This window comes from Tetrao urogallus (genome assembly GCF_951394365.1).
Source record: "Tetrao urogallus genome assembly, chromosome: 11".
Lineage (NCBI taxonomy): Eukaryota > Metazoa > Chordata > Aves > Galliformes > Phasianidae > Tetrao > Tetrao urogallus.
In genome coordinates, this window is record NC_136824.1 from 5733172 (window position 1) to 5759344 (window position 26173).

The 26173-nt window shown below is 53.8% G+C and overlaps 1 protein-coding gene across 1 annotated transcript; it reads left to right on the forward strand.

The window, feature by feature from the left end:
* Positions 1-1872: 1872 nt before the first annotated feature.
* Positions 1873-21756, forward strand: RGMA (repulsive guidance molecule BMP co-receptor a; the record flags this gene model as incomplete). Its single annotated transcript, XM_079540996.1, is given in 7 exon segments — positions 1873-1974; positions 1976-2038; positions 2040-2154; positions 2157-2190; positions 8424-8539; positions 18663-19174; positions 21046-21756. Coding segments are annotated over 7 exon segments (1653 nt in total).
* Positions 21757-26173: the final 4417 nt, after the last annotated feature.

Below are 26173 nucleotides of genomic sequence, written 5' to 3' on the forward strand. Positions count from 1 at the left end.
CTTGTGCATCCCACACTCTCCATTGCCCCCACAGCTCAACCCAGCTCAACCCAGATACCTACAGCTCAACCCAGTGATACCAGTGAAGATGATTTCCACGAGTCTCACACTCCAACATGCCACCATTCCCAATGTCACCTGCACCCTGCAGCACCCAGGACACCACCTGCCTGCTGATCTCACACTGCCACTCTTCTCCCAGGGCCAGGCTCCTCCTTTAACTGCCGACTCGGTCACGTTGCTTTAATGGTTTGTGGAAGGACAAAGTTTACCGGCACTGTTCGCTTGGTTTGGTTTGTGGCCAAGCAGGTCCTTATGTGGGGAGAAGGATAAATTCATGAGCAGTACAGCACTAAACTGGGCATTCCTGGGACAGGCAGAGAAGCATCTGGCTGGAATTTACGTACTGCGAGCTAATTCATACCAGTGATGTTGAAGCCTATCAGTAAGACCAACAGTCCATTTCCACAGAGTCCTTCTCTTCTCCCACAGCATCTCCCCACCACACTTAGGGCAGAGCTACACCCTCAGAACCAGGGCCTTTACACCTCCGCCTGCACTCTGCACCACGCTGCTGCACAGAAAACAAGGTCAAAGACATGCACCTTGCACTTGGAACTGGAGGTGCCAACTGCTGTTGTGATGCCAAAGATTAACGGCGTGCTGATAAGAGCTGGGAGAAGTGGCCATGGGGATTGCTGAAAGACCTCCAAGGTTTTGAGCCCATTCCCAGCCCTGGCAGCAGCAGCCCTGCCTCTGCTACAGCATCCAGACCCCACAGCATTCAGAGCTGCGAAGTAATTTGCAAGTAAGTATGACAGAAGAAAATGGTTCTTTCTACAGCTGATAACATATCTGGTATACATCGGCCTTTCTCCCAGCCTTTTCTCTGTTCTTGCTTTAACAATTCATCCTCAAACACATTGTTCCTTTGTCAGGACTGTACACCCATCACATCCACATTTAAGAAAAAGACCTCCTGGATGGCAGGGTTTCTGTGGCAGGGTTGTTTAGATTTGTTGTGATTAAATCACATCCATTTTCTAATTTGTACCTAGCACACATTCAGATCCTCCTTAAGCTGTGTAGGCACATTTTGTCTTCACTGCTGACTTAATCAAGCCGCGGAGCTGCTGTGTGCTCTCTGCAATTGTTGTCTCTTGAGCTGGGTAAAAAAAAAGAGAGAGAGAGAGAGAGAAAGGAGAGAAAGAAACGCTTTGCAAAGGGTTGCTATTATCCACGCGCTACACCGACAGCATATTTAGCACATTTGTGGCTCTGGGGCTGCAGTAATTAATTGTGTGTGTGACACTCCGGCTGGCACAGCCTTGCACCCACAGCTTTCCCATCAGAAATGCGGGCACCTGGTGCCCACGTGTGCCACAGCATCCCCAAGTCTCCATGGGAGCTCGGTGCCCACCCTGGGCTCATCCCAGTGGGTGAGGGGGCTGAAGGGAGAGACTGAGATAGGGGTTACACAGGGGTGCCGCCCAGGGTCTGCATCTCTCTGCTATTGCCTGAAAGATCCATGCAGAGCATTCCTTTCCCTCCCCCGAAATCGGTTCTCCCCACAATACCCCACCAACACAATGATGCGCCTCAAGCCCCCATCCCCTCCACAGCTCTTGCTGCAGGTGGAGCATCCCCACCCCTCTCGTGTCGGGGTGACCCTGCAGCCTCGTCGTGCTGCCCAAGGAGGGCTGCAGCGCGGACCCCCCAGCTCCCATAGCAGGGGCTGCTCCTGCTCCCCCCCCCCCCCCCCCCTCCGCCGCATGCTAACGGCCCTGCTCAGCGTGCGCGGAGCGAAGGAGGGAGGAGGGAAGGAGGGAGGAGACCTCCCTATCTGGCTCCATCTCCTCCTCTGCCTCTCACATGCTCCGGGAGGGCGATGCGGCTCCCCGCGTCCCGCTGAGCGAGGCCGCGCTGCTCCCCGCCGGGGCTGCCCTGCGCAGGGCAGGGGGGGCCGCCTTCCTTCCCCCCCCCCCCTCCCCGCCATCGCTACTTCTTTCTTTCTTTCTTTCTTTTTTTTTATTATTATTATTATTTTTTTTTTATTTCTTTCTTATTATTTTCTTACTGAGGAAAAAAAAAAAAAACGGGGAAAAAAAAAACCAAAAAACCAACAACAACCAAAAACTCCCTGCACCCACCCCCCCGCGGAGGGCTGGAGAGGCTGATGCGGCCGCTAAGGTAAGCGGGAGCTGCGCGGGGCCCCCCCGGCCGCATGCTGCCCCCGGCCCCCCGCATGGCCCCGGCTGCCTGCTCCCTCCCCGGCCTCTTCCATACGGAACCCCGGCTCTTCCCCTTCCCCTCCGGCCGGCTTGCTGCTAGCATGCGGTTATTAATTTATCCTCCTCCTGATGGTCGCCGCTAAAGCTGCACCTTCCTGGGCTAAGCCAGCCGAATAATTCTTTGCAGACCACCGATGAGAACGGAAAAGATTCCCTTTTCTCATCGGTGGTCTGCTCAGAGCGGGGCCAGTCGCTGTGACCGAGCTGGTCTGCGGATGCGCTGCTGGGGTCTCAAAGCGCTGGGTGGGGATTGCGAGTCGGAGGGTGACAGCTGGCCAGATGTGGGACGTGGGCAGGGTGGGCGATGCCTAACAGCTGGCCAGATGTGGGAGGTGGGCAGGGGCGGCTGCTGCTGCGTGCAGGGAGAGTACACACAGCTGGAGTGGCTGGCCTCGCTGCTGGGGAACTGGCTCTGCAAACAGCCCCCAGTCTCAGCCCGGATGCAGAGGTGGGAGAAGTGTAAAGCGGCAGAAGCTCGCCCTGAGTCAGGACAGTACAGAGGCACCAGCCCTACACCCCCTGTCCAGGCTTGCTTCCAGCCTGGGACCTGCACGTTGCTCTTCTTAAATGTTATATACGTTGAAGGAAGCTGGGCTGTGTTTGCAAGACAGGTGCTTTTTGTTGTGGTGGTGGTTGTGAGGCAGGAGATGAAAGTTTGGTGTTGTTTTGATGTGATTCTTGATTGCTGCCTGTTGGAGTAATTGCATCGCAATTGCTCAGAGGTAGAATCAATTTCCCCAAATTGAGATTTTAATGGGAGCTCGCAAGCTGCTGTTATGTCATGTGGTTTAAGGCGGCGTTGGATTGCATTTATTTTATAAACTGGATCCTTGTGCAGGCGGTGCAGGGCTAACAGCACCACCCAGTGGGGCCACGGCCACCCCCAGCTGCTCCCCCCATGAAAGCTGCCACCGGCCCAGTTTCACCTCCTGAAATACATAGAGAAGTGCTGGATTTACAGTTTTTGCTTCCTTCCCCTCCCTCCCCCCCCGCCTTCCATGAAAAGGAAAGCGTCTTCTGCAGATATTCAGGAAAAAGTTTTGAATCAGCATCTCGGAACCTCAATAATTGCACAAAATGTGTGCTATGGGATTGCTGCATTTCTGTCCATCGCTGTCAGGAATTGAAACAAGGAGACACAAGCTGGGTTTCACAGAGCATTTTCCATAAGACCTCTCAATGACACCTTTCTCAACCAGCTGAAGATGCACATTCACAAACACACACAGTGTCATGGCCCACCTTTAAACGTGGAGACCCAGGAGATGTCCTCAGCTGACCTGCCAGGTTGGGGTGGGATTAAGGAGCTCTGTTTGCACTTTCTCAAGACAGCAGTAGTTATTAAAGGCGGCAGGGAAAGCCAAGGTTGCCCCCTTGTCCCGTTGCACAGCCTGGTTTCTGTCTCTGCTGATAAACACCCAGCTCTGGGTGCGAATTCTTCAGTGCTGTTTGTTTTTTGGCAGTTCACGTTTACCCATCTTTTCTGCTGAGCTGACGTGTGGCCATTTGAACTTCGTTCTGGGCACCTCCCAGCCCACCTCTTTTTTTAGAGAAGCCCAGATGTGCGGAAGATATACTACAGAGGTAGTGATTCTTACCCCAAAGAGGAGACCAGAAAGTGCAACACCCTGCAGAGAACGAAATACACAGAGAGCAAATGCCAGGCAGCCCTCCAAACCCTACAGAACAAGGGAGAGCTACAGTCTGCCCATGCAGCACTCTTACCCCACAAGGCTTTGCAATCAAGGGGAAGAGAGAGAAAGGAATACCACCAGTCAAAAAATACGAGACAAAAAATCATAGAATCACAGTCATAGAATGGTTTGGGTTGGAAGAGACCTTAAGATCATCTAGTTGCAATCCCTCTGTTATAGGCAGGGACGTGACGAACTGAATTTGATTGCAACTATCCCCACCTTTCACTTTCTGTGATGAGTGAGACAAAGTTTTCTACCTTCTGTTTGCCTTGTGCTGGTTTGGAGTGCTCCAAGGTGACTTGTGGCTGCAAGTCTGGAGCAGGCTCTCGGAACAGAGAGCCTGAAGCATGGTAATCCACAGCAACTTCAATTAGGGCTGCCGTTAATTAGCCACTCTCGGCAGATGCAAAGTTGCAGGTCGACAACGCACCATTCCTACTTTACTTACTGGTGCTACGAAGCTATGCATATTCCACCTTCGCCCCACTGGCCTCTCTTTGCATAGCCAGGTCGGTGAGTCTAACGTTCACAGAGGCAGGTGGATGATCCCAGGCAGCCAACACTTTCCTGCACTTTGCCACGCAGCAGCCTTCAATTCCAGCACGCCTGCCCCATTCGCTCACAACAGACACTCGGTGCGTGGCTGAGACCTTGGAGGGACGCTTTGCTACCAGCAGTGCGAGGTGACAGGTTGGAGGGAAGAGGCTTCAGGCACTTGCTGGGCAGCCTCGAGGCGCACAGTTCAGGGAGAGCAGAGTTTGCTTGTGCTGTCAGCTGGGGAAACTGCAAAAGTATTTAATAATAATAATTGAGAAAAAAAAAAACAGCGGAGGAAAGGAAATGAATTTCCCAGTATACCGCAAACACAAGAGGTGTGACTTACTGCAGAAAGATGTGAAAAATGTTGGCTTTTTTTTTTCTCATTATTTCTCTTCTCGTTCAGAGCTTTTTTCTCTAATAAGGGAATCTTTCAGAGCACAGGTGTTTGCTTTTACTTCCATAAGCATTTTGGAATCGGTTCGCAAACCTCCCCAGATAATAATTTGGGGGTTTCCACTACAAACTTCCCTTCCTCCTTTAGGGAATGATTAGCTTTTTTCTGCTTAACCCAAGCACGTCTCATTGCTGAACGGTGCAAGATGAACTTCCTGATCACAACTCACCCCAGCCAGGACACGAACAGGATGCCTTGTCCTGAGGCAGAGAAGGCAAAGGCATGTTGCAGTTGTGCAGGGATCACTGCATGAAAGGAAGTTCACAGGAGAGTCAGGAGCAGACCAGGACTCCTCTAACTACCAGTTACAGCCCTCAGAAATACTCATATTTACTATTTTAGTGATATAATTACAGGTGTTGAGTAATTCCATTAGGAAGGCTGTAAGGAAAGGAATCACCTTTAAACCTTAGGGTTCAAATTAGGCGCATTCCTTCAGCCCCATTGAAGCCCACAGATATGCATAGTGTGGCATAGGGCAGAGCGCACTGGGAAACGCTCTGAAAAATAAATTCAGACCAGCAGGGCCGGCTGAGCATCAGCAGGATTCTGTCGGCTGACAGAGGCTGGGATTTCTCCCTGCCTGTCACCTGGGAGCTCCACTGTGCCTCGGAGGTGTTTGCACATAGCGGTGGGTGGTTTCCCACATATTGTTTGCAAAAAGCGCTGGGCTGCCTGAACAGGGAGCCTCATCCTGGCTTCACGAAGGAAAGGAGCAAGGGAAACTGCAGTCAGAGCTCTCCAACACATATTGCAGAGCCCCATTGGGCAAGGCAGAAATCCCAGCTTCACGCTGCTTCGGTTTTAGTGGTTGATTTTAAGTCCAGGTCTTTGATTCAGCTAATCAGAAAGGTGAAGGTGACCTGAAAAGCACAGAGCAGGGAGCAGGAGCTGAGACACACCTTATTTGGGGCTTTTTAATGCTCTGCCATTTCAGTTTGGACACATCTGTTGTTTTCTCCAGTGAAATCCGCTGCTTTGATCAGTGCCAAAAACAGCAATCCCATTTGCAATGCGTGATGCAACTGTGCAAAGTCAAGGAGAAATTTTTTCACAAACCAGAGCCAGGGGCAACAGCTCATTGCTTTACAGCTTTTCCTGTACCAAAGGCAGAAGCTCCAACGAGGATCTCATTTTTAAAATATCGCCTCAAACGGGATTTTTAGTGTATCATTTCCATGTGTCAGCTTGCCACAAAACAGCAACACCAAAGCGAGGAGGCTTTAGGTCAGACAATCCGACCAGCCTTGCAGCAGCTATTTAGCAGCTGGATTTTGAATGGTGGTCATTTGGCTGTTTTGCAAGTTAAAAACAAATAGATCACGCTGTCTGTCATCAGTGATAGCAGGAGGGACATTTTTCATACCGGAGGAAAAGCAAAGGGTGGGCTGAAAGGAACTAGGGCTGAGAAGTGGAGGAGGTGAGAGGATGGGGAGGGTATTTGCAGCCTGTGTGCCTGGCCCCGTCTCTCCAGGCCGAGGCTCCCCCAGCTCATAGCCTCCCACTGCCATCAGCACCTCTCCCTGGGTGGCAGCAGCAGCTGGAAGGTCCCTACTTGCCCCCATCTGACATCCCCCACAGAGAGGCGCCTGCTGTAGGCCTTCCTCCCCCACTGCCCCAGACCTGGATGCAGCCTACCAGCTCCCTCCTGGCGGAGCTCCCTCTGCCCTCAGCGGGCATCACCCGGCAGTTGTAACTGAATGATCTTTGGGGTCCTTTCCAATCCAACAACCATTCTGCGATTCTACGATCTGTGTGCAGCTGCGGGACCCAGACACATCTCCCATCAAGCAGGCAAAGCCCCAGGATCTTTGGATCCCATCTGGGTCCCATCTGGAAAAGCTCCAGCATTTTAATTCTGGCTGCAGCCTGGACAAAGCCCTCCTTCATCTGGAGGCCAAGGGGCTCAGGCCCCCGAGGAGAACCAGGCAGGGACTGTTAGATCCCTCCATTCCAGGGATATCTTCTTGTCTCTTCCACATGCTTTCTGCAGGGATATTTGTAGGGAGGAAATCACTGACTCTTCTTGGAGACTTGAAGCTACCGTCAGGCTGAAAAGCATCCTTCGGAGTGCTGTGAGGCAGAAGGCGATTCCCAAGGACAACTGGAAGTGAAGTCAGTGAGCATCTGCAGGCTGTGCTGGGCCATGGCAGGAAGGGCCCCATGTTAGATGGCACTCAGAGCTGGGAGAAGGGCAGGAGAACAGCCAGCATCCTTCTTTGTAGAAAACTCCTGGGAGAGAGGAGAGGAAACATTCAGAGGGTGAGAGAGCAGTCCATCAAAGGAGGGCTGACGACCCAAAATGGGGAAGTTAAAGCACGTTAGTTAGAGCACAGCGCACCCGTGGGCACTCTCATTCAGGAGTTGTCTTCAATTCACTGTGGCTAAAATATCCTTTGAGGGAAATTTTAAACAGATCCGAGAGGGCTGTTAAGGGGATGCTTTCCTCCTGGCTCTGCCTTTCCCTGGGTGGAGCGCAGCCCTGAGACCTGCAGGTCCGACCTGCTCGCCTCGTCTCACTGCGCACCCAAGGGTGGGAGGAAGAAGGGTTTTGGAGCCCGGCGGGCAAACCAACGTCTGCTGTGCTCGGAGCTGCTGCTGGGGAGCAGGAAGGAGCTCCAGGACTCACCGGGGCAACCGTATGTCACAAACAGTGGGATTTTTCCCTAGAAAAAAAGAAGGATACGTTGCACATCCAGAACGAATTCAGCGGAGGTGTTGAGAAAGGACAAGTTACACAATGCACTGCATTGCTGGCTGCATTTAGGGACCCCTCCCAAAGATAGACCTCCCCGGGGACCGCCGGTGCAGGGCTGAGGACCTCAGAGCCGCCCTTCTACCTCAGCCGGGTTCACATCACAGGTTGCGAAAGGCTCGCACCTCCCGCACAGGTGGGCGAGCTCCCACAACCCCCGCTTCAGCTCCCCTCCCCTCGGCGCCTTTTAGCTCCAAACGCTGACATTTGAAGGGGGGGGGGGGGGGGGGGGGGCACCGCACCGCTTCCCCCAGGCCGCGCCCCCGATCCCTGCCGCCTCCCCCCGCCGCTCCCTCCGCCTCCCATGGCCGCCGGCCCTGCCCCTTCCCCGCCGCCGCGCAGTGGAGGAGGCGCGGGGCGGGAGGCGGCCATTGGCGGGCGGCGGGTGACGGACGGCCGGGGCTGGGCGGGAGGAGAGGAGGAGGAGGAGGAAAACTGTAATCCTCCAGTGCAGAGGGCACCGGAGGAGCTGGGGCCGCCCGTCCCTGCATCGCTCCTCGGAGCCATGTGGGGCTTTTAGATTTTATTTTTTTCTTATTCTTTCTTTCGATTGATTTATTTTTCCTTTTTTTTTTTTTTTCTTTTTTCTTTTCCCTCTTTCCCTCCCTTCCCTATTTATTTTTTTCTTCTTTCTTTTTTTTTTTTTTTTTCTTTTTTCTTTTCTTTTTTTTAAACTCTTCTTCCAGGGAGAGGATAGTGGTTAAAGCTCGAGCTGGATGGATGGGTATGGGGAGAGGGGCAGGATCCACAGCCCTGGGACTTTTCCAAATCCTCCCTGTCTTTCTCTGCATCTTCCCTCCAGGTAAGGACCAACCTCTTGTTTTGAAGACCATCCCCTGCATATCACCGCTCCCCTGCCCGTGGGCCTCCGTGCTCTCCGCAGCACTTGGCCACATGTTTAAGAGGAGCGGGGAGGAGTGGAGTGGGGGGCTGAGATTTGCTGCCCCCGCCCCCCCCCCCCCCCCCCCCCCCCCGAGCGCTGCGGGGGTTTTGCCGTGCGCTCACCTCTTTGTCTCCCCGCTGCCTCGTCTCACGGGGAAAAGAGACGATCGGGAGGGTTTGGGAGGCGGGGGGGGGGGGGGGGAGGGAGAAGGAAGAAAAAAAATAATAATTCAAACAACCCAAAACAACAGGGCGATGCAGAAGGGGTTCGCTCTGACAGCAGCCGTCAGACCACGGTGTTCTCCGTCCCTGGGGGTGCCCTGAAATAGCGGTGGGGGCACCTGAGCGCGCCTGATGCCCACTGATGCGTTGATGGGTGCGAGTGCCGGGGGGGTCTGCTTCGATCGCCGCTGCTGTGCTGGCATGGGAACAAGACGGGGGGAATGCGGTTGGGAATGGGGAAGGCGGTGGGGGATGGCACAGCCCTGAGGTGCTCACCTGGGGCGGGATGCATGGTCCAGCTGCCCCCCCTCCGCCGTCACCTTCCTGCCCTCCGCGGGTGCTGCAGCCTTTGCATCGTTGTTTCGGTCGCGGATGGTCGAGGTGGGGGGAGGTTGGGTTGAGGGGGGGCTCAGCAAATGGCTGCACGGCGACCAAATGGCCCGGCCCCGCACCGGCGCTGCCCCGTAACGCCGCTGCCCCCCCCGGCCCCTACCCCCGGTTTGTTTGTATTGTGTCAGAAAAGGAGAGAATTTCAGAATTACAGCTGAAAACGCCATCTGTTTCCAATGAATCCCCCATAGTTTTTCACAATGTTTTTGGCAGATCTCTGCCTGCAAATTCCTTCAAGCCCTGAGTGCTTGTTTTTGTTGGGGGAGGGGAAACCGAGTCCACAGAGGCGGATTTGTTCCTTCCAAAACTCTCCAGTTTCTTTACCTCCTTTTTTTTTTTTTTTTTTTTTTTCTGCCTGCAAAAAGTGGAGGGGGGAAGGAGAGAAAGCAGGAGGGAGAGCGAACAGCCTTTGCGCTCCGCTCTGCCAGGTTTGTTTATCTTGCATTTGAGCACAAGTTTTCCCCTTTCCCAAATTTTATGCCTTTCTTTTGCATAACTGTAGGTGCAGCCGTCTTGCACGCACATGCAGCAAATAAATAAAGCGCTGCTCTGCGCCCTCCTGTCTTACATGCAGTGAGCCCATCTGTGCCGTGCTCACGCCGAGCCGTCCCCCCCCCCAGCCCTGCACAAACGCCTAGTTTGGGGGTTTAAGCCATCGCAGCACCCACAATGCCCTGTTGCGAGCGGGTTGGGGCTGTGAGATTTACGGTGCAAGAAAGAACTTGATACGCGATCTGCCCGCCTGCTTTGTTTGATTCTCCCTTCAGCAGTCAAATAAGGTGCAAAGAACTGGCAAAACGGGGCGATCCGGAGCCGGCGGGAGCAGGGAGCAGACAGATGGTGCTGCCCGTGTGTGGTGCTGGGGGGCCCGCTGCCAGCTCTGGGGGTGGGAAGATGGGGATGGGGTACGGGGGGGAGGGGGGATTTCTTCCTCCTTTCCCCCTCTTGGTTTCCCATGAAGGATTTTGGCAGAGTCCCCAAAAAGGTGTCGCGGCCCCAGGAAGCCACGTAGTACTCCAAAACCTGGGGGGACGTGGGGCTTGGTGGGCTGGGTCGCTGCCTCATCGAGTCCTGCCTTACTTATTTACTTGCGTAACCCCCCCTACATGCAGCTTGGGCTTCATTCTCAAGTGTACTGCTTTCACACCAATGACTTCAACCTGGCTTCAACTCCATGGAGGTCCTGGGGGGGGGATACTGGTGTACAGAAAGCTACCACTGGCAGAAGTCCTGCATGGGGAGCAGGATGGTGCTCACACCAACACTTGGGATGTTCATGGGTATTGTCCCACCCTTGTGTCTGGGGTGCCTCTGCCTCCCAGCTGGGGCTGCACTGAGTTTTCTTGCAAATCGTTTTGAAAATCAGTCCAGTTTTTGCTCTCCCACATGTCCTTTAGTTCACTTCAGCTTTCCCAGATGGTGGCTTGCTTTGGCTGCTTCTGCCTTCAGAACATTTTCTGCCCTTGGTCCACCTGGGCAAAGGGGTGGATTCCCACGAAGGATCCAGCCCAAAAGTTTTTGTCACGCTGGCAAGGAGGGATGTGATAACAGCATTAAGCCAATATTGAGAAGAGGAGCTGAACCAACACCACCTGAGCACCTTGAATAGGGCCAGGGACTGGGAGGACACTGTCAGTGCTGGGAAGTGGGGAGAGATTCAAACGTCAGCCTGGAAATACATGGGCTTCCCTGTTATACTGCATGCTGAGCTGGCCTTGTACCTGGATATGGGGTGGGCACTTTGCTTGTTTTTCCCCCACAAATTGCCTTCCCAAGATTCTAGGTCCTTGCTGACTGGAAATGGGGGAATATTAGGGGTGACTTTGGGTTTATATTGGCAGCATCTGAGGTTTCCTTTTTTGTGGCCAATGCGGGTGTGTGTGTGAAAGCACTCGGTGCAGCCCAAAGAACTTCCTGACCTGGGGCTTTGGGGCTAAGCACCAACCTGCTGGTCCCAGAGAGCTGGGGCACGGTGACAGTGAGCTCTGTGCTCTCCCTCCAGCTCAGCCCTGGGTGAACATTAGAGGAATGGCAAGAAAAAAAGCAATGGCAATGGGGGTTTGGCACAGCTAAATGGGTACTCCAGTAAATGTGAAATAAGGGGGCCTAAAGAGCACTTGGTGTCCCGGATGGTTTAAATGGGGCTGGAGAGAGCTCAGGGCTGCTGCAAGCTTGGGGTGGGGTGGGGATGTAGTGGTCTGGGGTGGGATGGGGGATGCTCAGATGCGGCTGTGCTCAGATGTGCAGATGGGGCAGCTGAGGAGTCTTATCCTGGGGCACGGAGCACATTTCTAACAGGAGAGCCCCTAAGTGCCTTTAAAAAGCCTTGCAACCTGCACTTGGCAACAGCCAGGATTAGAAGAAGAGCTCCCATCACTGGGATATTTATTCCCTCGTCTTGTCCGTCAGCTCTCAAAATAACAGAGCGTTCGATTGTAGCCTCGAGATTGCTTTGCACTCAAGTGCAGCCTGGCTGAGTAAATCACTGCTTCACCAGCTGAAATTCCTGCAGCGAGGGGGAGAATTGAATTATGTCCAACTGCAAAACCAGATGCCATCCCCTTGATGAAGTCATAGGGCTCTGACTGCAGAGAACAAGCTGGCTCCTACAACTGAGCAGTTCTGTGCAACGTCCCAGCCGTGCTGTGCGGGGCTGCAGTCCCTGTAGATACGAGAGAACAGCAAGATGTGCAGGGTGCTGAGTCCTGCTGTGCACTGCGTGAGCATCCTGAGCAGTTTGCATGCTGAGAGATTCTGGCCCTGGGCTTTGCAGCCATGGGCATGGCTGAGCACAAGGATGGGTGGGCGAAGCTGGGTGGTTTTCTGTTACTTCTTACCTCATGGGCTGTTTGGTCCCTGTGTTTCCCCAGCTGTGACCCCAGCATTTCTTGGGTGCCCACCTAGGTTTTGGGTTGGGTGCTGTGCCACCACCCCCCGCCCTGCGCTCAAACCAACGCCTCCGATGGAGATGCCGCAATTTTTTTGGCAGGCATTTAATTGTATAAATTTGCCTCATCCAGATTTATGTGCTCCGGGCTTTTCTCCATCTCCTCATTTTGTGTCTCATTTACCTCTGCGTTTGAAGGGTTGAAATTTCACAAGAGCACAGCGGGGATGATTATTCCTAGAGGGAATCCACACCTGTAAGCATTGAGTGCTTCCCTGCCAGCCCTGCTGCGGCCCGGGCAAGGAGGAGGAGGGTGAAGGACCCGCTGCCACACCTGGGGGGCCCGCGGGCGCTGGTGGGTGGCAGCTGTGCCTTCAAAGGCACCCTGGGAAAACAGCTCGGGTGCACGGAGCGCAATGGAAATCCAAAGCAGATGTCTGTGGGGCTGCCAGGCCTGGGGTGGCTGGGGCTGGTGGCTGGAGGAGGTGGCCGAGGGCACCCGTGTGGCTGCTTTAGGGACAGGTGCTGTTGGAGAAGCTGGGGGTGACGTTTCGTATAGGGGTTGAGGGAGGAAAACCGCCTTGTTTTCCACTAGGCTCACCTTGGGTGAATCCCTGCCTGGCCCTATGTTCTTATCTGTAAAATGGAGCACTCCTCCAAGGTGGTTCACACAGATGTTGTTGGTGTTGGGAGAGCAGCCAGGAAAACCCGTGGTGTGACGTGGCGGGGAGCCGCTTTGTTAGTGCCCTTCTGCAGATGAAGAATCAAAGGAGCTTGCTTCCCTCGCTTGTCTTCCTCTGTCCACCAGCTCTCCATCTGCATCTGTGAAGCAAAACTCAGCAACCCTCCAGCAGCAGCACAGCTCCAGGCTGCTGCTTTAACCCAAGCAGTAAAGGCACTGCTGAAGTTTGAGTGAAGCCGAAGAGCAAAATGGGCCAACCTGCAACTTGCTGCTCCGGCCGTGAATCCTCATTCCTCCTTTCCGGTCCATCTTGAATGTCTCCAAATTTGCTGGGTCCCGTCGAAGCAGCATCACAACAAGCTCCAAAGCACGGGGCTGCTGCTTCTGCGCTGATGTCAGCTCTCCCATTTGGGCACTGGGAGGAGATGCGCTCAGCCCCGCTAAGCGTGCCGCAGTGCGGTGACCTGGAGCCAGAAGGGCCGATTGTGACAGGAACGGTCGTGGGCTTCTTCCACAGCATCTGGCAGTTCGTGGCCAGGGAAGGCACTGACGCTGCTGTTTTCCTGCCTGTGCTTGCCCCGTGCCGGTGATGCTGGGAGAAGAGGGATGGGGGCCATGAACTCGGTGCTGAGGACAACGGGGAGTTGGCTGTGGCAGGTCCTCCAGATGCTATAGTGCTTGAGAGGGGAAAACTTCTGTGTTCTTTTTAGCACAAACAAACCGAATGGAGCCCTTCCCCAGCATCCTTTTAAGCAACACAACCGCTGGGCTGAAAAATGCTGCAGACTCAACCCAGTTCTCAGCACATCCTTTATTGCATCTGTGCGTTTAATGCTTTTAATGCATTTACTGCTGCCTTGGCCTCTGGAAGAGAGCACGAAATGCAGGCTGCAGCGCCGAAGGTGCCTCAGCTGAGCCAACCTCCCCATGCACGCCCTTGCAAAATATGAGCTGCAGCCGTTTTAAGAGCCAGGTTTATTTTTCTCCTGCAGTTCCCTCCTCCCGGTCCTCCTCCCCCCACTTCAGCGCAACTGAAACCTGATCTAATCCCTTTGCACATGGGTAATTTATTGGTCTATTGGGCTTTTCTTGATGGCAAATTGCATTGTCTTTCTTCCTGGGTTGAGGCTTTGGAGCAGTTTGCTGCATTCCTGCAGCTCTTTTCTCAGAGCTGATCTTTCACACCCCCTCTGAGCACAGTCAAATCAGTTTTATTGGGCCTCTTTGTTATGCAAACGAGGCAATAATAAGCAGGCTATTATTCGGCAAGATTGGCTCTGATTAGCAGTTCAAAGGAGGTCGCTGGCGGAGCTCGGGGTCGGAGCTGGGCCGAGGGTGATGCTGCCCATCCCCATCCGGACCCCAAAACCTCACAGGAGGAGATCCGCAGGAGGAGATGCACTCCGTAGGTTGTTTGAGGAGCGCTGTGGGTGCTGCAGCCCTTTCCCCATCGTTCTCCTGCGTGCGATGTCCATGCAGGAGCTGCACGCTCCCCGAACTGAGCCGAGAGCCGTGCCTTTCCTATGGAGGTGTCGGCATAAATATGTTTATTTAGATTACTTAAATAAATATGTGTTTAGGAGCCCGAGTCTGCGTGCTCAGATGTGAGGCCAAAGGTAATTACGTTTTACTGTGTTCTCCGAAAAGGCCTTTTACTGCATGTGTGAGGCTTGCACATCTACACTTCAATCCATGTATTTGGAAAGGAGCGGGGTGATGTATTTGCATCACATGTGGGTGATGAAATACTTTCCAGCCCGTTAGTAACCAAGAGGATATTAAACAACATCTCTTAGCAGTGAACGCTTTAAAATTAACAGGTCTGGTTAACATGCACCCAAGACTCTTAAAAGAACCGGCTTTTGCCTACAGAAGCTAATTTCCAGTAATTCTCATTGCTGGAGAAATTACAGGAGAAGGGATGAATTGTTGGGTTTGTGCTGGTTTTCTGCAGGAGAGTGATTTGGGTAAATGAATTTTGGGCAACCTGACGCCCGACGAAGGGGCACTGATAATTAGAAGACGGTTAAAGTTTGGCTCTTAAAGTTGGATGTGTGTGTGGAGGAAGCATGAAAACTTACCCCTGGATCGTGCAGCGTAGCGGGGCATGGAGCTGTGCCGGAGGGGAGCACAGTGTGGTTCTGCCGCAGTGGTCGTCCTCAACCTTCATGATCCTCTGTGGGCACAGGGGTGATGGGTCCACGGTTGGACTGGATGATCTTAGCGGTCTTTTCCAATCTGAACGTTTCTGTCATTCTCTGATGGCAGCTGATTTTGGGAAGCACTGAAGTGCACTTGGTGGAATATGGTGAATTCACCACTGCTAGGCACACTGCTGGGGCTGGTGGATGGCCATGGCTCATGGATGGCCGTGGCTGGTGGATAAACTGATCCCTGTGTGCACAGGCAAAGGCGAGGTGAGCCTTGCAGAAAGCCTCCTGCCGTGGGGAAGGGAGGCAGCAGGCTGATTGCAGGGCTGGGCAAACACCTTGCAGTGGGAACTTAAAAGTGCAAACCGTTTAGCTTATCTGGAGGATTGACAAGTGAGTTGATTGCCGTGTGTAAATATCTTTGTGGGAAACACATGCTGGTTACTAACGGACTTTTTTTACTGCTTCGGAGAAACTCGCTAGTTCTTTTTATGTCCTTACAATGAAGGCAGATAAAATCCACTTAGAAGCGGGACCCACATTTGTAAAGGTGATAAACTCCCACAGCAGGGGCATTGCTTTTTAGCCTGTGGTCACCTTGGGCTGCAGAAGTCCTCCTGGGAAGTACACTTGAACAACCGCAGACACTGGGCTGGCACAGTGGCTGTCACTGAATGTTTTGTCTAGCTTTAAACTTTCCCAGAGTGCCAGCCTTGACACCGAAGGAAATGTTGTCCCTTGGTTGAATGGCACCAAGCCCCTGGAAGGAGAAGGGAGGGGGCCAGGTGTTATTGGTACCACCTAGTCGTCAGGTTGAAGGTCCGTTTGCCACAGACCACAGTGACAGTGTCACCCAGAGATGAGGGTGTCATGCAGAGCCTGGAGAGCCTCCTCGGTTTCCTGCTCAGGAGGGGTTTGTTCCTGTGCTAAGTCATCTGTGGTTCAAAAACAGATCCATTGTGAGGAGATGGAAAATAGATTATGTGAAATTGAATAAACATCGCTCCCTGGCCCGGGTACAAATGCACAGCCTGCGTGACTGTGCCAAAGCTGCTGCCAGGGGAAGGGCACGGCGTGGAACAGGACACGTTTGCTGCCCTCCGTGGTGGCTCTGTCCTGTGTCCCCAGCGTGGTGGTGGTGGCAGCCACGTGTCTTGCCCAGGGCTGACTCACACAGGTGCCTGCACAATCATTGCGTCCAACAGCAAGGCCGTGCCCGCCGAGCCCTGCCTGCAAACCCACAGCCATCCAGCCCCCGTGGCCTGTCCACACCGTAGCAAAAAGAGGAGGCAGCACCCCCAGGGCTTTGCCAAACCACCAGCCTGCTGAGAGGCACATCCATGGAGCAGCACGGCTGTGTGCAGCCCTGCTGTGCACCGCCCCATGCGCTGCTGCCACGGCACCTGGCTTGGAAATGTGGCCTTATATGGGGCCGCGTGCGAAACAGTGAGAAGGGGACGGGTGCCAAACCCAAGCGATAACATCTTAAAGAAGAATGCTCCCCCTTTCGGGCTCAGGGAGGGAAGAGATGGGCTTCCTTGCCATTGTGGGTATTATTACTATTTTTTTTAACCCTGAACCTTATAAAGTGAGTGATCCTCAGTGGTGTGGCAGTGCGGGATGCGTTGGGCACAGAGCGTTGGGGGCTGTTTTGCAGCAGCAGCTGCCCAGGAGCTGGACTTAATGGTCATTGAGCAATGGGCTGTGACTTCACTCCTGCTGAAAATTCCATACAGCGCATCCCGGTGTCTGGAACCAGGGCTGGGGGTCTTGAATGCCCAGGGATGTGTCCTGTTGTTCCCAGGGGCAGCAACATCTGTCTGTGTGCAGCCTCAGGGCACCCTTGAGCAAAGCATTAGGCATAATGGGAAAGCAAGGATCCTGTTGCCTGGTGCCACAGGCGTCAGGGATAGTGGTACCAGTATAGTGGTACCAGTCAAATTTCTGTGTGCATTTTAATTCATACCTTCCACTGGGAATGCCACCTCCAGCACCGACCTTCCCTTCTCCCTCTGCATTCAGGCACTGTGCAGCTATAGTATGAGCTGTAACAACCACAGCAGAAGTGTCAGCCCATGTCTCAGGTCCAAAGCTTGTTTTCAGGTCACCTCCAGCCGATGGCAAGTTACAGCGGGATGCGAGGGTTTCCACAGTGCTTCTTGCAGGTTTAAATTGGACACTGCCAAGCTGAAACAGCTCCTGGGTTCTCAGAGCTGTTGCTAGCATCTGTGCTTATTAAAACAAGAATTTTAAAGCTGTGAGGAACCTGTCACCGTTTCCTATTTGCACTTCACTCTTCTTGGAAAGAGCACGCAGCCCAAGAGCCGGACTGCTGAGTGTTTTATAGCTTTGCTCTCTCTTTCTGATTTTCCAGCACTGACTGTGTTTAGGTTTCCAACACTGCAGTGTTTAAAACTAAAACACGCTGTTTTCCCTGCAACAATGCTGGGTTTTGTAACTTTCTTTTTAAACAAACGTGAAATGATTTTGGCACAGATGCGTTGCCAGCCTCCTTCTAAACAAGCGCCAAGACAGGAATATATGCACATGCAAAAGCATCTGGAAATAGTGGGGCTTTTTCTCTTGTTGCTCTGCTGCCTTTTGTGCCTGATCCCATCTCCGAGCCCTCTGAAGGGGTTTGATGGAGAAGAGAGGAAGGAAAGCACCATGAATGTTAAGTGGTGCGAGCCTGGGTTCACCCAGCAGGGCTCTGGATTGGCACAAGCAGTGTCTGCATGCTGTTCAGTGAACGCCATGTGCTTCTGCACAGCTGCGTTCAGCTCCGCTCCAGGGAAGCCACACAACCCTGGGGAATAGGCACTGGGAAGGGGAATTAAAAAATAACAAAAAGAGCAGGATCCAAATTTCCTTTCCCTTCCTCCAGCTTGCTGAGCCCGGCAGAGGCTCTGCTGCCTTCGGCTTCTCCGCGTGGGCAACAGCAAGCGGGGCGGCTGGCAGCCTGCACCCTGCTGTGCCGGTTTTTCTCCTCTGCGTCAGCCTCCCGCTCCCTCTCTGCATGGGTCATGGTGGGGAGCGGGCCTCCTGCCTCCCGCCCCGGGCTCCCCGAGCACCCGGGGGTGCACTGCAGCATGGGGTGCTGCTGGATTGGTGCACAGCTTCTCAGCTGCAGCACCAAACCTGGCAGCGCGGTGCCTGAGCTCGGATCCCGCTCTGCCCGGTGCTGGTATCACTGCATGTCTGGGGCGCAGTGACTGTGCTGGGGATGGGTTTTCCCATCCGTGGATTTTTGCCGTGGTGAAGATGAGGCAGAACACGCGGTAATTTGCCCCGCACCGTTTTCAATGTCAAGTGCTAAAAGGGCATAAAAACCCCATTGCATCTCTCCCACCACATTAAGAACCCCACTGCTTCTCCCACCACATTAGTGATCCTGCCTTATCCTGTTAATGAATGAGTCCCATTCTTCAACACCCCGTTTTCCCCCAGGAACATTCATCTGAAGGCCGGGTGTTCTTTCCCTTCTCGGCTTAAATCGGGGCACATTCTGTTGGCTTCCTTGGCTTTGATGCATGAGAGCTGGGGTCATGTGAGAGGGTCACGTCTGGTGAGCGAGGCCACGTCACGCGGTGCAACCAATGTGATGGGGCTGGGCTGCGGGAACCCGGCTGGGGGGTAGAGTTGGACCTCGACGACGTGCAAGCTGGGGACCACGCAAGCACTGACCCCGTTGTGTTTTCTCCCTGCCTCGCAGTGACGTCTCCATGCAAGATCCTCAAGTGCAACTCTGAGTTCTGGGCGGCCACGTCGGGTTCGCACCACCTGGGCGCAGAGGAAACCCCGGAATTCTGCACGGCGTTGCGCGCCTACGCGCACTGCACCCGTCGCACCGCCCGCACCTGCAGGGGGGACCTGGCCTACCATTCGGCCGTGCATGGCATAGACGATCTCATGGTGCAACACAACTGCTCCAAGGATGGACCCACGTCCCAACCCCGCCTCCGGACATTGCCCCCCGGGGACAGCCAGGAGCGCTCTGACAGCCCCGAAATCTGCCACTATGAGAAGAGCTTTCACAAACATTCGGCAGCTCCCAACTATACCCACTGCGGGCTCTTCGGGGATCCCCACCTCAGGACTTTCACAGACACCTTCCAGACCTGCAAGGTGCAAGGGGCTTGGCCGCTCATTGATAATAACTACCTGAACGTCCAGGTCACCAACACGCCGGTGCTGCCTGGCTCCTCAGCGACCGCCACCAGCAAGGTGAGCCTTGGGCAAAGCTCTTGAGCAGGGTGCAGGTGCTTCCGAATGCCATTTCTTCCCAAAAGCTGTCTCTTCAACAAGTTGCCCATCTCCTTGGGGAGGGTAAGAGTGGGAGTTCCTCTGCAAGCGGGTGTTTGGCTGTAAATATCAGCTGCTCATCCAGATTTTCCTCGTCTGTCTCTACAGTTAGAGAGATGGGATAGAATCATAGAATCATTAAGGTTGGGAAAGACCACGGAGATCATCCCATTGACCCATCCCCACCATGTTCACTAACCATGTCACTTAGTGCCACATCACCACCGTTCTTGAACACCTCCAGGGACGGTGACTCCACCACTCTCTGGGCAGCCTGTGCCAGCACCCAACACTTCTTGAGAAGAAACTTTTTCTCATATCCAGCCTGAACCTCTCCCGGTGCAATTTAGAGCCATGGCTGCTGTAACTTAGGGAGCAATACACACAGAAGAATGGGGATGACAAATTTAAGTCCCCTCCTGAGGGACTGCAGATGTCTGTGCACAGGCAGACGGGGAAAGATGGCAGCACTTTTTTCAGGGACACCTGAGGTCCAAACAAACCCCAACAGCCACCACTTCTGGATGTGACTGTTTCAGCCTGAGCTGAAGCTGACATTTTGGTTTTGACATGTCCCTAATAAACATCCTTAGAGATAATTGCTGATGCTTGCAACTCCTTATTTACCAAAGAGTGTTAAAAACTTGCTGAAGCAGTGCAGTTAAGTCTGGCTGGAGGGAGGTGGTCCTCAAGGACACAGGGACCTTCAATTCTAGTCTGGATCCCAAGGTCACCATTTTAATTGAGCCTTTTCACCCGTTATTTGCCTCACGGGCTTGTGGTGGCAAGAGATTAGTCATGAGATCTGCAGCACGAGCTACGGGAAGCATTCCTGGGCCACTGATAGTGGACCATGTGCTGTTGAAAGGAAAGCCTCTTCCTCCAAGGCGCTCTTTGTATTTCTGCTTGACAGTCTGTGACTTACCCTTATGCCTTCCAGCCAGAGACCAGGGTAGGATCCAGAGAAGGCGGCAGGACATCTGTGGGAGGGGTGGTGCTGCAAGGTGGTGCCTCAGGACACGGCCGAGGAGAGGACAGCAGAGCTGCCACTGGGTTGGGAGCATCTGGGGCTCAGTGGAAGAGTGGTGGGAGAGAGGGGCAGGGACAGTTCTGGGCTCCTGCTGGGAGCAGAGCGGCTGGGAGCCACCCACGTGTTCAGCCCAGGCCTTTGAGTTGCCTCCATTTTCCCCTTTGTATCACGCCTGCTTGAAGATACTGAATGCATGCGGTTGAGATGGAGCACAACACGCTCAGGGGTCCAAAGGAAAAACTCCTGTTCGTCTACAAAGCCGGGGAAGGGAGGAGGCTGGGACTGTGGGATGTGAATACCATGGGAGCCAGAGAAGCTCTACCACCTATTGGAGCCAGGCCCTGGGGGTGAGACAGTGCTGCATGCATGGGCATGCCACCACAGGCCTGTGCCTGGTGATCCTGCAGCCAGCTCCAGCTGCATGGGAGCTCTGCGTGGGGCCTGGAGATAACAGCACAGCTCCAGGTGGCGCGTTCAGTCCAGGCTCTGGGTCTTGGCATCAGTGCGTGGTGCCTTTACCTCCATGCTGAAGCAGGATGACCATATTTGAGCGTGTAAAATTGGAGCACTATCTTGTCTGCGTGTCTAAAAGTTGGGGCAGCTTCTTAAGAGAAAGTGCCCACCTCTGAAGTGGGGGCCGTAGTCCTAGCTAGGTCAAGCAGCAGCTTTTTCACCTCGCACCTTGATCCTGGCGGTGGCTGTGTGCTCTCAGGCGGTGTCTCAGCTTGTAACCCCGTTCCTTTTTATCCTTCTCTTCCCACAGCTCACCATCATCTTCAAGAGCTTCCAGGAATGCGTGGAGCAGAAAGTGTACCAGGCGGAGATGGACGAGCTCCCTGCCGCCTTTGCTGACGGCTCCAAGAACGGCGGCGACAAACACGGAGCCAACAGCCTGAAGATCACCGAGAAGGTGTCAGGTCAGCACATCGAGATCCAGGCCAAGTACATCGGCACCACCATCGTGGTGAGGCAGGTGGGCCGCTACCTCACCTTCGCCGTGCGCATGCCGGAGGAGGTGGTCAACGCCGTGGAGGACCGGGACAGTCAGGGCCTCTACCTGTGCCTCCGGGGTTGTCCGCTCAACCAACAGATTGACTTCCAGAGCTTCCGCTTGGCTCAGGCCGCCGAGGGCCGTGCTCGCAGGAAGGGGCCCAGCTTGCCGGCCCCCCCCGAGGCCTTCACTTACGAATCCGCCACGGCCAAGTGCAGGGAAAAGCTGCCCGTAGAGGACCTCTACTTCCAGTCCTGCGTCTTTGATCTCCTGACTACGGGGGATGTCAACTTCATGCTGGCTGCTTACTATGCCTTTGAGGACGTGAAGATGCTTCACTCCAACAAAGATAAACTGCACCTCTATGAAAGGACACGGGCCCTAGCCCCGGGAAACGCGGCTCCCTCGGAGCATCCCTGGGCCCTCCCTGCCCTCTGGGTAGCACTGCTGAGTTTGAGTCAGTGTTGGTTGGGTTTGTTATAGAGTTTTGCTCCTTCACGCTGTGGGGAAAGGGGAGCAGGAGGGGACAAGGGACAAGATGACTGCACTGGACAAGGAGAGGTTGGAAAAAGGATCCGACGGGGAGCACGTGGATCGTCCTCAGATCTCAGCTCCTTTCCAGCACCCAGTCTTTCATCGCCCCAGCTCTTGCCCTGGAGGAACACTATATGCCCTGAGGACGTTGGGGAGATTCTGTTGGACTACACCTCAGGTGGTCCTTCCCCACTTCCCCTCACCTTCATCCTCCTCCTCTCTGTAGCATGAGTGCTGGGGAGCCCCCACCTCCTTGCACCGCTGCTCCACGGTCCCAAAACGCTCATGGTGACTGTGATGTTGGCGTGTGTGAACGTGGCTTTGTGTTAGGGAGCCACAAGCGTGATGTGGCTGGGCTCCACTTTTTGGGGTGTGCTTCTTTCTGCAGCCCCATCGCTGCAGGAAGCAATGCAGAGCAGCAGGCAGGGGCCAAAGTGGTGGGGCTGACCGCAGAAAGAAAAAAGGTATCATGGTGGAAGGAGGCCGTGATCCTCAAGCTACAGCTTGTGTTTTCTGTGGTTCAAAGGGCATCTGCTATTTTAGCCACTTCACCTGATTCACTGATTCACTCCACAGTTTTATTCCTGGCTCCCTTGTCTCTACCCAGACCCGCTGAGGACTCTTGATTGCAACAGGAGAAACCTGGCCAGTATTCAAGCATTTTCTTTAACTTGTGCCCAGTGTCAGACGAGCTCCTTGTGCCGTTTGCTCCCCTAAAACTGGCACTGGGGAGGCTGCTCAGTGGGAGACCCCATCTGCACCCCCTCGGGCCCCGCACCCCCTTACCTGCCCGTGGATCAGCCAGGTCCTGAAGCAGGAGCATCCCTCTCTGTTTGCTGCTAGATCTCTGCTCCACTCCTTCTCCCAGGGTCATGACTTGCAACCCCATTGCAGACCCATTGCACCTTAAGCCCATCTGGGCTTGTCTCTGGAATGGGGCAATGTTAGAAATTCAGCCAGGAGACAGGATGCAGCAGAGGGCCCCCCCTCCCCATCTGCCCCCAGATGTCTGTTCCCTCCCTCGAGACCATTGGTAATCTCCTTCCCCCACCACACAGTGCTTCCCTTCTCCTTCCCGTATTCCTCTGTGGTTCACCTCATTGCTCACTGAACAAAACGAGACCACCTTTGGTCTGCACCGTGGAGACCTCTTTGTGGATTTTCCCTCCTTTCCTCAGAGGGAATTTCCCATAAGTCATCCCCCAAACATGCATCACTCTTGGGGGAACGTCCTGCTCAAGGGAGGTCTCTGGGCATGACGAGTCAAGCTAGCACCAAAAGAGGTGGGAATAGGCGACCTTTGGCAGTCAGAACTGGTGCCAAGAGGCAGCCTGGTGTAAATACTCAGCGTGACTTTTCATTGTGTCCTAACAGCTCTAGAGCTCCATTTGTAAAGCAGCAGAGAAATGCAAAAATTTGTGTCAATGGATGTAATTTATATCGTCTCTTTAATATATAGAGCCCTGGCATTGATCTCGTGTGACTGTACAGATGAAGAGATGTAATTGGTTTTTAAACGTTTAAGGAAAGAAAAGAAACAAAAAGGAAAAAAAAAAAAAAAAAAAAAAAAAAAAGATGTGTTTACTACTTTGCTCCTTGCTTTGTTTGCTGGTGCCCCAGGAATTCTGTTCAGGCAGGTTTTAAAATAAGGATATCGCAGTTTGACGGCACTGAGGAGACCAACTGCTGGGCTGCTGGGCTTCCCCACGTGCTGACTGCTCAGCAAGGCTGATGGGGACGTTTTTGCTATACTAAATAGCCAGACTTTCGTCTCCTGGAAACCTAAAAGCCACATTTTGAGAGGCAGAGAGTTTTTCACTCAGAGGAAACATCCGTCTCTTGCTGCTACCCCATAGGTAACAGCCGTGGTGCGATGTGGTCTTAATTGACCAACCCACAGCGTGCCAACAAGTACATCCACCCCATAAGACCTCCCCTAATGACCCATCAAGGGTAATTTCCAGCCAAGGAAAGCCTGTTTAATTACCGCATGGCTCAGTCCCGCTGTTGGGGCGAGCAGCCCAGCTGGTGGTCGGCTGTTAGAAGGTGGTTGGGGTATCCCTATTTTAGAAGCAAACAGTGAAGCACTTTATTTTGGTTGTGTTCGACCCAGTTCTGCTTAGAGGTGAAGTGTGGCCAAGAAAGACCCGATCGATGGAAACATAAAGGCGTAGGGAAGGGAGGGCTGTGACGGGATGGTCCCCGCCTCCCTGCGCTCAGACCCACGGAGTGTCACCGCCTGTACATACTGTAAATTATTTATTGAGAGAAACGCAAGTAAAGTTTGAGGGTTTTTTTGACAATAAATCAGTGGGTCTCGTTTTGTTCCCGGTGTGTTCTATGGTGCTGCTCGCCGCTCGCTGCCCCATTTCTGCCCCTTCCCCGAAGCAGTTCGCTTCAACCCATAACCCGAGGAGCCTTTCACACCTCATCCCTGTGCTGGAACTGGCCCAACCGTGCGGATCTCGCCCCATGCCGGCTCCCCGCAGCTCCTGTCCGCCGGCAGGGCAGCACGAGGTCCGCGTTCCCCCCGGGCGGCTTTTTGCTGGGAAGCGGGCGCCCCCTGCAGGGCCGGCTGTGCCACGGCACGCGGCGAACGCGCGGCCTGACGCGAGGCGGGGCTCGGCTCCAGGCACGGGGCGGGCAGGGGAAATGCTGGGGAACGGCGGGCGCTGCGCTGCGCCCTGACACGGCCGAGGGCTTTGGGCTTCCATCCCTTTGGGCTGGGGATGGTCTGTGAGCGGATCAGCCTGACGTTACACCGCCGTGCCCAAATCCTTACCTGCGGCATCGTCCGCCCCGAGCTTCTCCACCTTCTCCCTGCGTACGAGACGAAGCAGCGCGGAACGAAGACCCGCGGGCTCGGCTGGGTGCACGGCGCTGTGCTCAGGGCAGGACGGCAGCCCGCCTCCCACGGCCCCGCTGCAGGGCCTCCAGCCCCTGGCCGTTCTGACAGCCCATCATTCTTTCCATTAGGAAACCCATTTTTCAGGGGCACGTAATTCAGCCATGAAATTTCACTCCCGGTCGAAACTTGGCTCGGTTCAGCAGAAGAGAGGCTGGAAAGGGGCGGACGCCGCGGCTGCAGGTGTGAAAAGCAAAAGCCCTTTTTACAATGAGCTCTTATAACTCGGGAGAAATGGCTTCAGTGCCTGCGCTGTGCCTCGCTGGGGACTCGGTGTGAACGGGTGGAGGGGAAAAAGCAAAGTGAAGCAGAGCCCATCGCATCGCAGCTGGGGAGAGGGGGAAGGAGCAGAGAATGCCACCAAAGAACAGGGAACATGGAAAGGGGAATTGTCCCAATAAAGGGTCAAAAAGAGGACTGTGTACCCACGGAGATCCCAAAGAGCAGAAGGTTGGATAAACATCACCACCATCCTGGATGGAAACCAGCGAGGAAATGGCACAGCTTCTCCTGATCAGGTGGAAATTCCCATCCAAAGGGGTTTCCGAGGCTGGATCAACCCCTCCTCTATCACCTGAGGCTGCAAAATTACATAGAAGAGCTGAGAAGAACAGCTTGGACATGCTTATTGCTGCACAGTGCTTATTGCTGCACGGTGAAAACACCCATCCTGGCATGCAGAGAAGGGTCCCACAATCCTGTGACACCCCCAGTTTTCAGCACCCCACCCGCATTGCATCCAGTCTGGCACAGTTCTGAAAACCTCAGGAACACTTTTTAATATACAAGAATCAAAAGTACAGCAGTTTTACAATGTAGGAAAATTTAATACATACTATATAAACAACATATTTACATCAGAAATCACTAGGACAGTGGCATTTTTTTTTTTTTTCCCACAAATATAAATTAATATTAATTACTGTTTTTTTAGTCAACAGGTTTAAAAGACTTTTACAGTAAGAGTCCTTCTCTCCCTGGAGGGAGGTGGAGGTGGGGAGGAAATGAGTGAAAGCAGAAAAATATTTGTGTGGGGGTCACTTAAACTGTTCACGTGAGGGACCTCAGAGAGCCACCTCGGTTGGGCACCGCACGGCCTGTCTGCTCTGCAGGACTCCATGGGCTGAACTCACAACATTTCCCAGGGCTGAGGCTGAAAAACGTTCTTCAGAAGACAAACGGATGAACAGACGAATGAACGAACGAACCAACAAACACACAAATGAGCAAACAAACCCAACACATTGCTACTTTTTCCTGCAAAGAGGAGAGAGGAAACCCCACAGCTGGCTCAGAAGGAAGAGCTGCACCAGGTGCTGACACAGACACCGCAGTAACGTTTATGGCTGTGGATCTGTCCTCTCCAATGCCACTCACACCAAGCCACTACGTCTGGTCCCTATTTTGAGGGGATAAAATGTGTGCACGCACACCTGGGGAAGACTTTCCCTGCAAATGAAC